Source organism: Oreochromis niloticus, linkage group LG4 (assembly GCF_001858045.2).
Source record: "Oreochromis niloticus isolate F11D_XX linkage group LG4, O_niloticus_UMD_NMBU, whole genome shotgun sequence".
Lineage (NCBI taxonomy): Eukaryota > Metazoa > Chordata > Actinopteri > Cichliformes > Cichlidae > Oreochromis > Oreochromis niloticus.
In genome coordinates, this window is record NC_031969.2 from 8336279 (window position 1) to 8353692 (window position 17414).

General features: G+C 40.9%; 1 protein-coding gene across 4 annotated transcripts in view; it reads left to right on the forward strand.

The window, feature by feature from the left end:
* LOC100710752 (microtubule-associated serine/threonine-protein kinase 1) overlaps window positions 1-17414 on the forward strand; it is a 51862-nt gene that overhangs the window by 3013 nt on the left and 31435 nt on the right. For 2 of the 4 annotated variants that reach the window (XM_025906752.1, XM_019358217.2), the window contains exon 2: window positions 6112-6143. In XM_025906752.1, the coding sequence (XP_025762537.1) occupies window positions 6112-6143 (32 nt within the window). Of the gene's footprint in view, window positions 1-6111; window positions 6144-9258; window positions 9426-17414 lie in introns of those variants that run through there. The other 2 variants (XM_005468493.4, XM_019358218.2) reach the window with 2 other exon arrangements.

The following is a 17414-nucleotide window of genomic DNA, read 5'->3' on the forward strand; positions in this document are numbered from 1 at the left end:
ATGTCCTAATCAGCGGCTTTGTCAGTCCCCTGGGTCTCATCATCCCAGCCGTCACTCGCTCCCTCTTTCACACACAGACACACACAATCATTCTCTCAGCACCATATGGTGACACGCCCCACTCCCCTGCAGTTGCAGTCAGGGGTCACACCCGTGATGCATCGCTTCAACACGGCGAACATGAAAAAAAAAACCACGATCTTTGGTCCTCGTTATGCTGGCTCCACTCTGACACTACGACCTCCGTTTGGCTTGCTGGCAAACATGCAGAAGATATGTAAAAAAAAAAGCCTCGTTTATCAGAGATGTGTGAAATAGCTACAAAACAAACTGAAATTTGTAATTTCCACATTTTTTGGTTTGTTTGTTTGAAGAAATAGTAACTGTAATCACTCCACAACTACAGTACAGCACAAGGTTTTGTAGTACTCACGGCTTAACTGAAATGAATGTTTTTGATGATGTTGAACTGGTTTAACTGGTTTTCTCACTCCTCCTTTGCAGCTGTTTCCTGTGTATGATATCTGCGTTGCATGACTTGATCAAACGATACTTTAGCAATCATTAAGAAGAAGCTAGGCTGCCATTGTACCAACGTTGCCATGTTCAAGAAACCAGAATAAGATGATTTTAGTTTTGTGACATGGTGTGTTCTCCTGTTAGAAGCAACCATGAGAAGATGGTCACACTGTGGTCATAAAGGGATGGCCATGGTCAGCAAGTAGACTGTGATATTTAAAAAGTGCTTAGCTGGTACTAAGTGTTCTATTAAGCAGTTTTTGGTGAGCCCAAACTGTGGCCTCAGTTTCCTGTTTGTAGCTGACAGGAGAGGCACCCATTGTGGTCTTTTGCTGCTGCTCTAGCTCATCCGCTTCAAGGCTTGCCTACATACCTCGGTTGTACTGAATCATAATTTGTGTTACTATTGTCTTCCTATCAGCTTGAAGTAATCCATCCATTCTCCTCTGACCTCTGACATCAACAAGAAAACTGCTGCTAACTAGATATTTTCTCTTTCTCAGACCATCCTCTATAAACCCTACAGATGGTTGTGTGGGAAAAAACCCAGTAGATCAGCAGCTTCTGAAATACCCAGACCATCCCCTGAAGTGGTTAACACATTCAGCTGGCAAGTGAAAGGTTGCTGGTTCAGTTCCAGCCAGAGCTACAAATCCCCTTTGGGGTTGCGTCAGAAAGGGCATCCGGTGTAAAACTGCCAAATCAAACATGTGGAGCTACTCTCTGTGGTGACCTCTTCTGACAAGGGGAGCATCCAAAAGCAGTTCCTTCTCCTCTCCTTTATATATAGATATATTTATATGTATATGTATATATATATCACAATGTTACACCCCTACAATACCTTTTTCTTAGACCAGCTTCTTACACTATCATATAACCCTAATGTAAAAAACAAACAAACAATATATTTAATATCTTTTTTTTTTACATGTTATTTTTTATTCAGTCTTGTTGTTTTCACAGATCACCAGACCATCTTTGCTTATGCTTGACATGCCTCGTCCTCAGCCGCTCTGCCTTTTTGTCGGCCTCATATCTGTGAGTCAGTCCCTGCTGTAGACAATGGCAGGTCCGGGCACTGTCTCCTAGCAGCATGACATCCCTTGATTGATCCCTGTTGTTCCTCCCCTGGCCGGCTCACTACCATTTTTCTTTGCAGTGTCTACAAAATGATTGAACTTGCTGGCGCATCCCCACCGAGCAGCAATGTGCTTTACAGGCATGCGGCTCAACTAATGCCATTTCATTATCACTGAGGCCTTTAAAAAAAATGTAGTGCAGCCAATATGACTTGAAGGACACTACAGCAAAGGGATATTTTATGGCTGAGTTACATGAGCAGCCGGTGTGTACCAGGAGACAAAATTCACTGGCCTTTCAAGTCTTTGTTGTTTACTGCCTGCATCAGGATGCTCGCCCCTGACTGGCTGTAACTTAATGAAACAGTAGCATCCAACATAATTTAAAAAAGAACACAAATTTGAACATCCCTGCATATCTTAGCCCTGAGCTGTGAAAAACACAGAGAAATTTAAAAAAACAACAATAAAACAGGCCTGGATTGTGAATGCAGGTTATCTGCAGGTTAGATATTAAACAGCCCAGCATTAATATAAATGCAAAATGATTGTGCATAAACCACAGTTATTACAAGACAGTGGCACAGTTGCCCTGCAGCGAAAGTGTCTAAATATTCATAGATACACAGTCCTGAAACACAGACTCCCATACTGTCTTGTCAACTGTGTGACATCCTGGGACTAAAGGGGATCAGACAGTCATTCATAAGCTCAAACATCCGTTTCGTTCCCTAGAGGACGCAACAAAACCTGGATAATAACAGTGCAGTCACTCCTGTTTGAGAAGCCAGCAAATACAGCGCGGGATTGTGTAGCTTTCTAATCTGTGATTGGTGAGCATGACATGTTTGTGACAGAGCCTCCCATCTGTTGTCAGTCACCGCTCACCACCGCCAGACTTCATTAGCCGGACTCGGGGAGCGTTTAGTTTGAACATCAGCCTTGGACGGTGGCTTTTAAATCAGCCTCTGACGTAGAAAACGCAACCATGCAATGAGCAGTAAGCCTTGCATCAAACTAATTATGCCACAGGAGAATTAAGGCACGGGCTTCAGATCGGAGTGGGGATCATGTTTCCTTAACAACATATTATCTTCTGGAAATGCTGCAGTTAGGAGTCACAGGTCGATTTCGGAGCATAGTGGTGCGCTTGTGTTCTGGCACACTGGTCACTGATGAAGTAGAGATTGGAATTAGGAAGTCAGTTCATCACTTTGTGACCTTTTAATAGATTAAAATGGAATTGAGGATTAAGAAGGGAATTCAGGTAGATACGATGTGACAGTGATGCCCAAGAATTACGGAATGTAAGTGAAGGTGACAAAGAACTATTTGATTGGATTTTCTGAGGTTAATAAAGGCCGTTTCATTCCAAGATTGAATAATTATCATCTACAGACCTGCAGATTCACTTCACAGTTTGGACTCCCAGGTATAATTCTGAAAAGCAGCGAAAGATATTCATGATGCCAGTTTTTTTTCTCTCAGACATGAATAGATGGCTGCACTTTGTTTAGTGTGCCAGCTGGTTCTTGTTGTCTAGGCGTGCCTGAACAAAAGAGGTGTCGTCCTCTCTACTCCTCTGTTACAGTTGGACTTTATTCTTGTTGTTGCTAAACTATTTCTGCTTCTTTAGCAGACGTCCCTACTATCCATAAATAATTCAAGCTAATTTACAACATTTTGGTGATTTGCTGCAGTGAATGTCACTGAGAACACTGAGGTCATACGTAGTTGAATGGTTAGTTAATTAATTAGTTCTCAGCTATTTTGAGAACTTCTTTGTTTGAAACATTTTGAATATAAAACTCTTAGCCCATGCATGTTACATCTCGTCCTGTTTGAGGATTTATATTTTCTGCAAGATGGTGGTCTGATCTGGACTGACATTTCAAGATGTCACTTTGAGAAAGTGTGATTTGATGATTTATCTTAAGTGAAAAACAATATTTTTAAGGGCTATTCTGCTCTTAGCCATACCATCACCAGCTCTGCAAAGCTGGCTTAGTTAGCGTGCTAAGCTAATATGTCTATGTATTTGTCTGTTGGCCTATTTGAGTCATTTATAATGCAGTAATTTAGAATATATGATTACTCTTTGGGACTGAACTAAAGTATGCTTGTAACCATTCTTCCATTCATGCAGTATAATATCAGATCATTCTTTGCAGTTACTAACAAATAAATCGTATAAAAGGGACCCCTTCCCTCTAAGATGTAAAAAACTTTAAGGTGAAATCTTCTAAGGTAGCCGGAGAGGAAAGTTTTAGACGGCTTGGATAATATAAAATTTTGGAGATGAAGATATTTTAAATAATGGTTTTCTTTACTCCCATTGTAGTTGTTTGAATTGCTCACCTCAAAGTTGAAATATTTTGACCTTAGTACAAACTTACTGTTACTATAGGTTATTTCTTTACTATAGGTTAGTTGTCACTACAAGTCACTGAATTCCACTGACTTCCAGGCGCTCTGCTCACTGTATCAATACTGTCCTTCCCCTGTGTCGACGCCCCTTAACATGCTAACAGTGATAATGCTAACAGGCTGATGTTTAGCAAGTGAAACGTTTAATATGTTAAGCTGCATCTAAACTGGAAGCGTCGAAGTGAAGCTACCAAGCAATCGTTTGTAGGCATTACAGATTCTGGTCGCCTTGGCACCCTGTAATGTATTTACTATCAGCCATATGTCAGTCAACAGGATCATTCACTCTCATTGATAGTCACTTCACCAGGTAGCTAAGAAAAGTTCATTTCCTGCCCCACGTGCTGCTGGGGGTTATTTTGCACATAGTAGTGTGAAGTTGCAGAACGTTCATTAATGTCCATCCATTTCATTTCCTTTGAGTATGGACAAAGCCTTAATTGTTTAGCGCATTAGCATGCTAAATTCTTCTCAGTTTAAATTTTGACCTGATGGTGTTACTATATGAAAGACAAGTGATTAGAATTGATGAGGGCTCACCAAGTCATTCAAATGCATCCAGAAAATTTTCACACAAATTGAAGGTGATATTTTATCTAAGAATAAAAAAGAAGACCTAAATATGAGATTACTGCCACTTTGAATCTCCAGGGAAAAGGTATTATGCTGGTGGACCCTGGACTCAGCTTCAGTGTTGCTAAAATATAGCACCTTGCAGCTTGTAAAGAGTTTTTATGTGGTCATTTCCTCTGGATTAAATTGCTGCTCTGCAGCAACATTAGATGTCAAGTGTAGTTAGGGCTTCTCTGTATAGGTAACCCCCCACATCGCAGATGTTCTTCATGCCTTTTGCTCTTGTAAGTCATCTTCTCTTTTCATCTGACAACTCAGGGTCAATTAGCTCAATCAATGAAGGACAAAGGGAAAAAGGGATCAATGAGCTGAATATTTAGTCGGATTTGTTAACGTGTAAACCCTCAGGACATGCTGTCGAACAGCCGTATAGCCTGTATTGTGCGTCTGATCCTGAGATGAGGAGAGGACCAGTTTAGTATTCTCTGTTTGACTAAGAGTTTTCCATTTGACTTGACAATTATCTTCTGTGTCATAGGCTTAACCTTGTGAATAGTGGCTGGGGCTCGCAGGCAAAAGCAATGTAAAAATGTGTTCTGGCATATATCAGTAGGAGCAGGTCTGCACATCCCCACTCATTCGTTCAACCTTTGTTTGAAGGTTAACTCAATAATTACATTGACTGTGGTCAGCAGGTGGTCAATGTGATGCTAACAGCACCTTAACAACTTTACCCTGTGTGTGACAGGAGCATGTGTGAAGCTGCTAATGCATTAATTGCATCCATTTCCAAACACTGAGTAGTATCTCATATCTGACTCTCAAGCACCATATTTTGTATGACGCACACAAAGACACACAGAGCTGAAGGCCAGAAGACTCCAAGATAAGGCTGCAGGCATAAAAGCATGTTTCCCCACGGTACCATCCACCTCTCACCCACCTCTCTGCCGCTTGTTTACACTCTCCGTCTCCTCTCTGTCCTCCTCTAGTTCCATGTGAAGGGTTTGTAAAGAGCCAGGCTGTGCTGGTGTGAGATCTGCTTATGCTCATGCTGGGGTTTTTTTGTTTGGTGCAGTGAGTGTCTGCTGCTGTTTTAGCCCAGTGTTCCTGTCCATCTGGACCTGGGAGGTGGGGGGTGGAGGGTGGGATGTAGCAGTTGCAGCAGTGTCAGAAAATAGCAGAAGTAGTTTGAAAACACAGGCAAAAATTAACTGTGAAACATACACACACAAAATTAAATGAATCGGGATAAGATGACGGACTAATTGTTATTGAACCTCTCCAGGACCACAGCTTTATCATCCTCAGGATATAGAAACGGATGTTAACCCCTTCCACAATAACAAGCCATGTTTCTGAACATGCTCAAAAGGTGCACCTGGTGCTGTGCTCATGTGATGTTTTATTTATGCTCTCCTTGAATTTCGTAATATCTCATGAGAAAGAGTATGTTTCTATTTTCTGTACCTGATCTGTCTTTTTGTCCTTTTCTTTGTGTTTCTACCAGAAGGACTTGCCTCTGCCTCGCAAAAACAGCAGGTGAGTGTTACCTTTGTTTATCCCTTCCTTCTTTCTTCTCTCTATTCCTCTCTCTCTACCACCCATCCATTCTCTGGGGAAAGCCCAATTTTCTCCATGGAGAAAAACAATCATACCAAGCTGCAGTACATCTTGTTTATCAAAGCCTCTCTTCTCGAGCGTACATGAGGCTGGGAAGCTATCTGGGATCACAAGCATGCTTTTCACGTTCTGTCTGAAAGCTATGAGGATGCTTCAGTAGTGCTCAGGGTGTGGAGTGTGGATTTCTTGTGTGAAAGAGGAGGATGAGGTCTCCTGAAGTAATGCTGGAGTGTGTGGAAGCCTTATTAGGCCAGTTGGGAGCTCCCGGTGCTGTCCATGGTGCTGAAAGCCATGCCGCATTCTCCAAGTTGTTCCAAATTGTTAAATTTTAGCTATGTGCATAAAGTAGGCGAAATTTATTAAGTAGTTGGTTGAAATATTATACTGTTTAATGGAATACAGTTAAAGAGCCAAAGATTTTCACTCAAGGGTGGTTTACCAGTGACGAGTGACCTGTTTGAGAAAACGGTCACTGGAGACACAAATTACTTTTGGGCTTGCGTCAGGAAGGGTATCCGATGTAAAAGTCTGGCAATTCAAATATGCAGGGCTACCTGCTGTGGCAAACCCCTGTGAGAAGGGAGCAGCTCAAAGTTGTTATGTGACAGAAACATAAAAAAAATAGTTGATACTAGTTTAAGCATTGTGATGATGATTTTTTTTCCAGACAGGTCCAGACTACCCTTTCCTTGTGTTAAGTGTGGAATAGTCTCCACACTTTCTGAAGTTTTTCTTAATTCATTGGCTGCTTTTTCACCCACTGTCAGTCCAGTTCTTGTATCTGACCATTTTTGGGAGATTTTAGAAGAAGTTTTTTAAGTCACTAATACACATCACAGACAATTTAGCAGATAAGCTATTTTAAAGCCATTTTGTCACAACTTGTCACAAAAGCACATCATTTGTTTTCATTTCTTTCTTAGTTGAATATATAAAATATGCTGAAGATAACACAGCTCTAAAGGCATAACTGCACCAGCAAGCTGGTTCCCAAAATGCTAATAGCCAAGAACTTTCCATATATCAGCATGGGGTGCAGTGTGTCCTTAAAAAAATCTGAGGAAACTGGACAAATGGAGGGGAAAAGAAGTGACAGGCCGAAAAAACGAAATGAACAGTGTCTGAAAGTCATGTCCTTAAGAAATAGTAGAAAGAGTAGTTTTGACAGCCATCTTTCTATCTTAGTAGAAAGATGGCTGTCAAAAGCCATTTTTTAAGAAAGGAAAATAGGAAGAAAGGGCTTAGATATGGGAAATTACACAACAACTGGATGTAAAATCAGTGACAGCTGGTCTGATGGAGTGATGAATCCACATTTGGTTAAAATCATTGTCAGTATATACAGAGGAAGTCAGAATGATGGAGGCTCTGTCATGGTTTGGGGCTGCATTTCAGTAAGTTGTGTTGGAAGATCTTCTCAAAACTGATGAAATTATGAATGCAGAAAGGTGATGAAAAATGATCCAACATGCAGTACCATCAGTGTCTGATTGGCAACAGCTTCATCTTTCAGTATGACAGTGATCCCAAACACACACTGCCAATACAGTAATAGCATACCTAGATAGAGAAACACCAAGAGCACAAAACACAACACGATCAGTCACTGGACCATCCAAATGTATTTGTGTTTTTGGTGCTTTTTGGTGTATTTTTGATTAATTTAAGTGTCTGATAGATAACATAGCTTGCTTTCCCAGTAGCAGACATATTTGGGCCTGTGGTGAATGTTTACGTGGGCAAGCCAGAAAGTCATGAGTCATGCTTGACACACAACAAGGCAGGTTCTGGGAGAGGCAGATTTGGCCCAAATGTCACAACATACTTGACATCTGTCCCTCGTATTGTAAGCTGGCAGCTGAGTTGCGGCAGCCAGACTCAAGCTGAGTCAACACCATCAGTCAAGGCCATATGTGGCTCATAGAAAACTGCAGATGTGGGTCACATTTTTGCCAGGAAGTCATTACTATATGGGGTGTGGTTAATCATACTAAGAGCCCGTCCAAGAAGTCTGTGTTTCGGTTTTGCTGAATTAAATTCTGGTTTGTAATTTTTTGTATTACATAAATAATTAGAAGGTGTTTGTCTGTGTAGCACACCTGTGCATTTTATGTATGTCTCTTACTAAAGTTTGTACTAGCTGATGAGTTAGCAGGCTACCTTTAACTAAAAAACAAAACAAAGGAAAATGTAAAACTATAAAGCTTTAAAACGAGAAACCACAAACCAGTGGGTGCTATCACCATGGTTACATCATCTTTTATGTATTGTCGCACTGATCATACTGTGTCAACAGTCTCTTGTGCCCACTCCCATCTACACTCAAGCCATCCCAAGTCACACATGAAATGATGTCAGAGATCCTGTTCCCGACTCTGTTTCCAGACCATGTTCTGCAACCATCTCCTCTTTTCCACCTCCTCTCCCTTATTTTACCATCTGAATTCAGTCTGTCGCTGTCTCCTCTGCATCACATCCCATTTGCCTCTGCAGGACACCACCAACCCACTATGTATTATAGATGAGCTCACTGGAGTTGGCTTCAAATTCAATCTGCCTACTGCAACCATTCATGGGTAAACACAGCCATTGATAGTTTGCATGTGTGTGTGCATGTCTGGCTTACTACATCAACATTAGCTTCGCTTTTTGATTCCATTCAAATCTTTTTTTTACTTATGTAACTGTCCACATGTCCTTGTCCTTTGGTCATTTCTTTAGTCACTGCTGAGATAAATTAACCTGCCTCTACTCTCCTTCCTTCATTCCTGGAATAAACAGCCTGCAGTAAAAGCTTTTAATTTCGCATCGACTTCAGAGGAAAACACAAAACAAAAGCACAAGTAACTCATAAAACTACATTGTGTACTATGGCACCCTAGCCTTGAGAAAATGACCCATAATTCCCTGCCGCCTTTTGTTGTTCCTTTCTAAAAGAGAGACCCACCCTTCCTCCCCGCATCCCTCCCTCTGTGCTGTGCTCCCTCTCTCTCTCCCTCTCGCTCTCTCTCTCCTTTGGTTCTCTTGCACTCTTGCCCAGACACACAGACACCAGCGCACCTCTAAAGGTTGTGGGAGCCACAGTATGCGTTGCATTGCGATAGCATTTTGCCAGAGACCTGCTGCTTTCTGACTTCTCATCGCCCAGCTTTCAACTACACCGAAATACCGAACGAGCAATATGTTCCGACGCACTAAAAGGTACACCGAGAGGCTCGAGACAGAGCAGAGGCGATTCAGTTTCTGTGATGTAGGGTGTGGTAGGACCGGCTATCTGTTTAATCTCCTGATCCTCTGTCCTTTTTCTTCTTTCCTACAGTTTCTGCAGTATACAGATAACCTCTACTCTGATTTAAAAACTGCTCTTACTGTCCTACTGAAGGTAGCCTGCATGGAGTTCAGTTTATAAAATGTTGCCATTAGAGGCAATGTAAAAATTAAAAGTTGCATGAGATGCTTTTATGGTTTGCTGTTAAAGTGATAATCAGTCCAATTAATTTAATGCTGAATCATCTAAAACGATCCAGCTGCTTCAGCGGAGTCCTGACACATGCGTTCACTTTTTTATCTGCAGTCGATTGCTGTGAAATTTTGAACGTTCGGTGTTGTCAGAGGATGAATCCGACTGATTTTCCTCATCTCCAGAGCTTTCATCTAGCAGCACAAGTCAGTGTTGTCACAATACCAGTAACGTCCAGTTTAGCATCAAATGACACTGACCTAAGTCATATTGCCAAAGTCAGTCAATCAGGGTTTGTGCTAGATTGGACTTGCCAGATAAATGCTCTAATCTGATTGGTTGTTTTGCAGTCAGAAACCTGATGATGCTCTGGGCATTTAAGAAAGTTGTTGAGGTGTGAAAGTGAGTGTGAATGTTTATGTTAGCCCTCCTGGCAATCTTTTGTAGAGTGTACCCCACATTTCCCTTAAGGAGGCCTAGAATTCAGAATTTAAAGCGACTCCATCACAGTCGTTTTGTTTTGTTCAACACAGACTCCAAATGTCTAAATAATCAAGATTGCTCAAAAAGCCTCAAATATGAAGCATGAAGTATTCTCTAAGCAGAACTTATTAGTCACAGTGAGTGAAAGAAACCTAATTGTCTTAATTTCGTCCTAAAAATTGTACCTTTTGAGGAAAAGCTAGTAGTGAAATATTATTATTAAAAATAATAATGCATCTGTCTTCGTGTTGGGGAGTGGCCAAAGCATCACGGATCCACTGAAAATGAAAAGTTAATAAGAATCCTGACTCTTGACATCTTGACATATATATTGTATATAAGGCCCTCACTAAAAATTTAGACCCTGGCAAAAGATAAGTCGAAAAGTTGCATCAGTGACTCATCACAGTGACATTTCTAGAAGCACAGCAAGTAGACCGATTCACATTTGAAGTAATCAGTCAATAATTATATGAGCCAAAAATGAGTCAGGCAGAACCCCATGTTTAAAATGGATTTTTATAGACTGTGATTCACCGATGCTGAGGTATTTCTCTGGACTTGGATGACTGGGTTGGTTATTTGGGGAAAGTGTTCTTTGTAAGATATTGACTTCCTGTTAGGCGATTTCACTTTCATTTCAGTTGCAATTTTATTGTGAAACACAGCAGCTAAAAAGTGCAACTATAAAGAGTAATGTCATTATCAGATTTTCTGAATTAATAGTCCAAGCCATAAAATGACTTGTGCTTAATAGATACTTTTAATCACTCCGTTGTCAACAACCTGACAAAGTGAGGTGACATTTGGGCACCGGGGGTTTTCTCTTTAGTAACAGCAGCAGTGGAGGTCAAACTGACTCGCTCAGTGACTTTATTCTCCATTCCTGATCAGGGATTAAAATAGCTTCTATTACAGAAGAGAATAGACTCTTGCTATGGCCCACCTGAGCCCAGACGCACAGGCAGACAGATGGGAATATGCCAAAGTCTTGCCATTTTAGTATCTGCCACACTCCTGCAGTGATACTGAAGCCTAGCGCGTGGATTTAGTTAATGAAGAATGATCGGATCACGACACTCTAAACACTTCCCTTAAAAACATATTTCTGAAGGACTAAGGCAACGAGATATGGAAAGAAAATCCCAGTCAGGAAAGATGGAAGAAAGGCATTGGGTGATTAAGACAAGGAAAGCGATGGAGGTTGAAAAAGAAAGAGGTTGTGCAAGAGGTGAAAGGAGGAGAGACTGAGATAGCATGCAGGGCCCTGGGGTGGTATCTGTGTCTGCTCGTCCATTAGGGACCAGCTCACTAAGGTTACGTGAGCGCGTTAGAGATTCATACTAGCTTTGACTGTCCTCTCTCTCTCACTCTTTATTTCTTTTTCATCTCCCTGTCATGCACTTATTCAGGTCGTACATGGGGTATGTTAAGTAACGAAAAATATATGTAAAACAGTGTTCAGATTGAAATTTTGGTTTTTCTTTATTCAGGTGTGTATATGTGTACTTGAATGGCTGTATTTGTGGGGACCTGCATTTTAGACCTTGAAAGTGGGGACATTTTTGGAAAGTGAGGACATTTTGGCCCGTGCTTACTGTCTGACACGTCTTAAATAAAAATAAACAAAGTTAAGCGTGCATGTGTTGTTCTCATGTCATGGGGGCATGAGAATATGTGTTGGTTGCTTTAGGGGACCTGACTTCTTTGTGTGATGATAAAAGCCCTGTAATGTAAAGCAGTGTGGTGTGGTAGTCGATTTATATTCTTCTGTTGGGAAATTTTTATGTAGTACACTTATGTACACTTACTTGTGCAGTGCATGAATTGTAACAATGTATTGTTCTCTCTACTCAGTGATGCTAATGATGCCTGTAACATTTGACTGCTAGACACAGCGTTTTGGGAACATAGGTTAGGTGGGTGATTTTTAGGATGTCAGGAGTCAGGATGCTTTCTCTACAGCTAAACCCCTTCCCCACATGGGAAATGTCCAACCATAATATAACTGCCATATGCAGACATAGCAGATCTCTCAAGGTTTCTGTAAAATTTCTTTTCCTGCCCCCAAAGATGAAGAATCTACGGTTTGAAGTAATCTCATATAAAACGTCTCCATTATTTTTATTACTGTCCTGACATATGTAGTGTAGCAGGACCCAGTGTTACAGGCATCAGACGCTAGAGGTCAGAGGGAAGTGAGTGGAGACAATGTGCAGTAATTGGCGAGTATTGTGCATGTTTACCTCAGGTGCTGTGGCTCAGGTGCTCTCACAAACAGAAAGACATAATCACACCCAGTGCACGTGCGTTCACATTACACAGCTTTGAGACACACACATATCGTGTCCTCTCCACACACCACCATGCTGCCAGCCATACCCCCATCTTCTCCTCATAAACACGTCTCCTCTGTAACTAAATAAACCATTACGCATCACTTAACCAATTATGTGCAAACCAAAGGAGGTCCGTGGGAGGCTGAGGCACCTGGGTCTGACTGTAGAGTGTGTCCTACTAAGTGATGCAGTTTACCCCCAAGAGGAACCCAAAGTTCAATACCTACAAGCTCATACAAGTATATCTCCTATTAAGCCGTGCTTTCAGTGAAGGGCACTCTTTCCTTTAGTGTTAGAGTAATGGGACTCTTACACCCTTTGATCCTCTTCCTCCTCCACTGTCTCCCTCTCAGGGCTCCTCTTACAGAAATCTTGCTTGATAGATCCTGCTCCTGTCTGCTGCTCTGTACTACTGCAGACTGACAAGAAAAGATTTGAACCTGTTACAGTAAACAAAACAAAAAAATATATAAGAGTGTTTCATCCTTGCTGATGGGCTTTGGATTCCTGTCAGGGAGCTTTGGGACCCTGGAGAGCCGAGGAAAACTGGAAATGAAAAAAAAAGCAAAAATAAGAATGATGGTGTCTGTTTGACTTTTCTCTTGGCCATGGTGCATTCAATGAGGCAGTGCTTTTGACATTTAGCACAATGCTTGGTGTAGCTGAGTGGAGATTTGATGGAGCCGCGTGAGGACAGTGTTTTGCCCCCAGGCTGTCTCCATGACCATTTTACTGTCTGTCCTTGCCTTTTACTGCTGGTCATGTGGCCAAATGGACAATACTGCCAGACGTACCTACTTACAGTTTAGATGGAGGAAAACAATCAATACACTCTGTCCATAGCCTGCACAAAACCCACTCTATCTACTGTATTTAATAAAGCCTGATGTCATACCCTAATCTTACTGCAGAGATTATATGATTAATTGCTTACTCAGCTAAATTAATCACGATTAATGGTGACCTAATACCAATTTCCTAGCTCCTTGTTGTGGGAATTTTCCTTCTTCTGTCTGCCTTTCATGAGTCCCTTTTGACCCAACAGTGGTTTTCCAGTCATTATTTAGTAACTATATAAAGTCATAGAATGTCTTACAACTTTTCCATAGAAATTAACAAAAGAACATAAATTATGAAGACTGGATTTAACTATATGTGTATCTGCTCTAACACAGGCAGAATCTCAGGAAGTCACTGTCTAAATAAGGGAGGATTCACAATCTCAGTTTCCTGTTTCGTAGGTTGGTTAGTGAAGTTTGAAGCCTTGAGTTAAGTGTTTCGACTGTTTCCATTATTCATTTTCTTTAAACAGACATTACATGCAAGGGTGGCTGTAAATGCACACTCAGTAGCAGTAGGTCAGACACAAGGGAGCCCAAGTTTAAAGCATGCCCTCCTCTACAGTATTTGATTTTCCTGTTTAAGACTTTATTATTTACTCAGGCCATAAACATATGAGGGACATGTTGGATTGAAATAGTACATATAGTTTGATTTTAGGTTTTTTATGCTGCTTTAAATGTAGAAAAATGCCTTTCTATAAAGATGGACCAATCAGGATTGACATAAGCGATATGAGAACAGTCACTTTGAGTCACCATAACAAGCTGCTTGTTTTATAAGCTGACATGCATTAGCAGAAGGCTAGTTTTATGGGGAAAATAGATTACCCTGTCAGAAAACTATTTTTGTGTGGTTAAAATTCGATCAAAGCGCTGATATGAATTTTGTGCTTTTTGTGTCTACTTTTGGCTTCTCTTGTCTGGAAGCAGATGATATATTATACATGATATATGAAATATTAGCTGTGTAGTGATGAGAGAAGTGCACTGTAGCTGTAAAGCAGCATTAATAGGAAGTGAAGCGGCTCTCTGTAGATTAGCTTTGAAGACCAAAAACCTGCTGTTTCACCCTCCTTTGGCACAGATTCAGCCGAGTCATTTATCACGAATCATTTGTTAGCAGCAGCCAGACGAAGAAGCTTTAAGAGTTACTCAGTGAGATTTTGTATTTCAATAGAGAGATCACCTCCCAGATGTTGTAATCATTTTATATTTGCTTGTATGGTTTGGTTGTATGTATGACATTTTTATTCATTTTTTACATTTACTTTTTGTTTTTGTGGTGAGGTCGTTGTTCTCTTCCCTGAGTTATCCCCCACCTCATAGTGCTGCAAAAGTAAAATAACAGACCTCTTTCTGTTTCATCAGAAACCATTTTATTAAGGCCACTTTTATTACTAAGTCCCTATTGCTTAATTTCCTTTTACAGCTTACTTCTTTGTGTGCCCAGACTCTTATTTCACTCTCCCTCCCTTCACCATAAAGCAGTGAACTTCAGTGACTTTTTTCCCCTTTTCTTCTTCCTCTCTGTGGTCCCGACTTGGTGTTATCTTATATCTCTCTGCTGCAGGCTGCGTAGCAACAACCCATCATGTGACCATGACTCCCTCCTCTCCACCACATTCCCTCTAGAGTTATAAAGCTACAACCTCAGTAACTTAGTAACAGAAATCTGAATCTTCATTTGTCTTAAGCCATTAAATGGTTCATAAAGAAAAATAAAATGTCATCATCCCATTTCCCCCTTTTCTCTGAATCATCCCTTCATTATTTACCTCCTAATGCTCTAAAGGTTAGCTCTCCCTAGCGCTTCATCAGCAATACTTTCCTCTACCAATTAAATCCTGACTTTTCTGGCCTGTCTTCTTCACCAGAGCCTCAGATCTGCTTCTATTTAACATTTGTAGAATCTTGTACGAATGAGAGGTGTGGTTACATCAATATGAAGCAGGGGTGGGAGTGGATGGAGAGTGTTTGTTTGTTTGGTTTTGTCACAGTCTATTCTGTATGATCTGCTCACAATGTTCCTCACGTGCGCTGTTCATGCTATTAATATATATAGACTGTGTATGTGTGTGTGTGTAAAATGGTTTAAAAAAACTGGGTCATATCTACCGTGTGTGGGTAATGAGCACCCCTGTGAGCCCTTTCAACCCTCCCTGCATCTAACTCTTGTTTTTCTTCTATTGAATTTGCAGTCACCTCGTTTCCCGAGGCGTTCCCTTTCCCTTATTTTACTTTAATGTCATGCTTGTTCCAGCTAACCCCTCCATCTCTCTCTCTCTCACTCTGTGCATCTCCTTTCTTGCTGCAGCATCTATTCCTTTACCACCCCCACCCCTCCACCCTCTCTTAAGCCACTGGCTAGTGCAGCCCATATTTGCTAAGTGTATTGGAGTGCACCTCACCCTCTCCTCCCACCCCTCTTTCATCCAGGAATGGAAAAAAAGCCTCTGTTTTCTGCTTAAGCAATGCCAAAAGACAGAATCGCTGTATGTGTATTAAATAAGGGTCTGCATGCTTAAAGTGTTTATTTCATGAACTGTACCAGAAGAAGCTCAAGGCCAAGTGCTGTGTGTTTACGCCCAGCCTCCATTGATTTCCTGCAGCACTGAGAATCCATTAACCATGAGCAGTCCTGCTGCCGAGTTTGTCTTTATATTAATCTAGTAGTAATCATCTTAATGAAAGCCTGAAACTATCATCATACACTGGGTTTGACTTAAAATACACGCATGCACTTGCTGAGATGGTCCCTTGCTGGGATCAGCTCAAGGTCACGGTGTCACGTCGAGAGCTTTAATGTGATTATTGAGATGCAATCAGTCCAGGTTAGAAAGTGTAAAATGGCAAAATAGCGGTTATCAGTTCAGTCTATTGGCATATGTGATCAATATCCGAGAAGCTACTTACACAGCTGATCGATCAGCATTCAGGTAATGAAAACAGATAGGTGATATAAGATGGAGCTTGCTCAGAAAATTGACCCTTTTACATTACTCTACAGAGACATATCGCAGAGTCACCATCAGACTTCACTGGATGTGAATGAATATAAATATGTTTATTCAACATGAACAAATAATGTATTCTGCAAAGTCACTGTAGCAGTGGAAGGATGCCTGATGTCAGCAGATCCACTTAGAAATGTGGAAAGTGTTACTAGGAATGGACAAACATGCAGTCACAGCTCCTTATCGTTAGTTCTGCGCAGGTTAGGCTTGGTTTTGCATAAAAGTCCAACACTGAAAACTGTCACTTTGCACAACTTGACAGTAGATGGAAATTTATGAGTTCAAATCAAGGCAGCTTTTTAGATTTATCTCCTATCTGCTAGCAAAATGAGCCTGCCCTTCATCCAAATGACCTTAAACCCGACACTCCAATCACTCAGGTTTCCCAGCAGTACACACACCAAGTTTAATATGGATGAAATGAATGGTGGTAAATACAGTGAAAAACAGACAGAAGGCCATATAACATAAGTGAAAAATAAATACGATTGTAATTTGTATTCATAAACACATTAGCAAAGATAAAGCTTCTATTTTATTTAATCATTCAGTATAGTTGGGTGATAATATTCCTAGGGTTGTGAGGGCTTTCACATAGTGTGTTTGTGGGGCTGGATTTGCAGATGTTAAAACTTCCTCTTGCATAGACTCACAGAAAGTGCTGGAACCTTCCTGTTACCTGTGGTATACCTATGGTAATCTATTACAATAAATAATAGGTTTGGACCTACTTATACAGCAAGAATAATAATAACTATCGTGCTACAGTATCACTTTATTGTCAGAGACATTAATGCAACTGAAACGAATCATGGGTCACATTTTTGTACAAATATAGTGGTGCAACTTTACATTTATTTAGGGGAGATTAGGGCTAAATTAAGGCCCTCTGGTTCTCCATCTTGAGTGTACTATTCATATAACCCAGCAATTCAGAAAAGATGGAAGTTGGATGGATGCATGGATGGAAATCGATCACTAAGTGTTGTGACCAGAAAAGATACTGTCACAGTCCTGTGTGATGTCATTCTGACATCACCAGTTGTCAGATA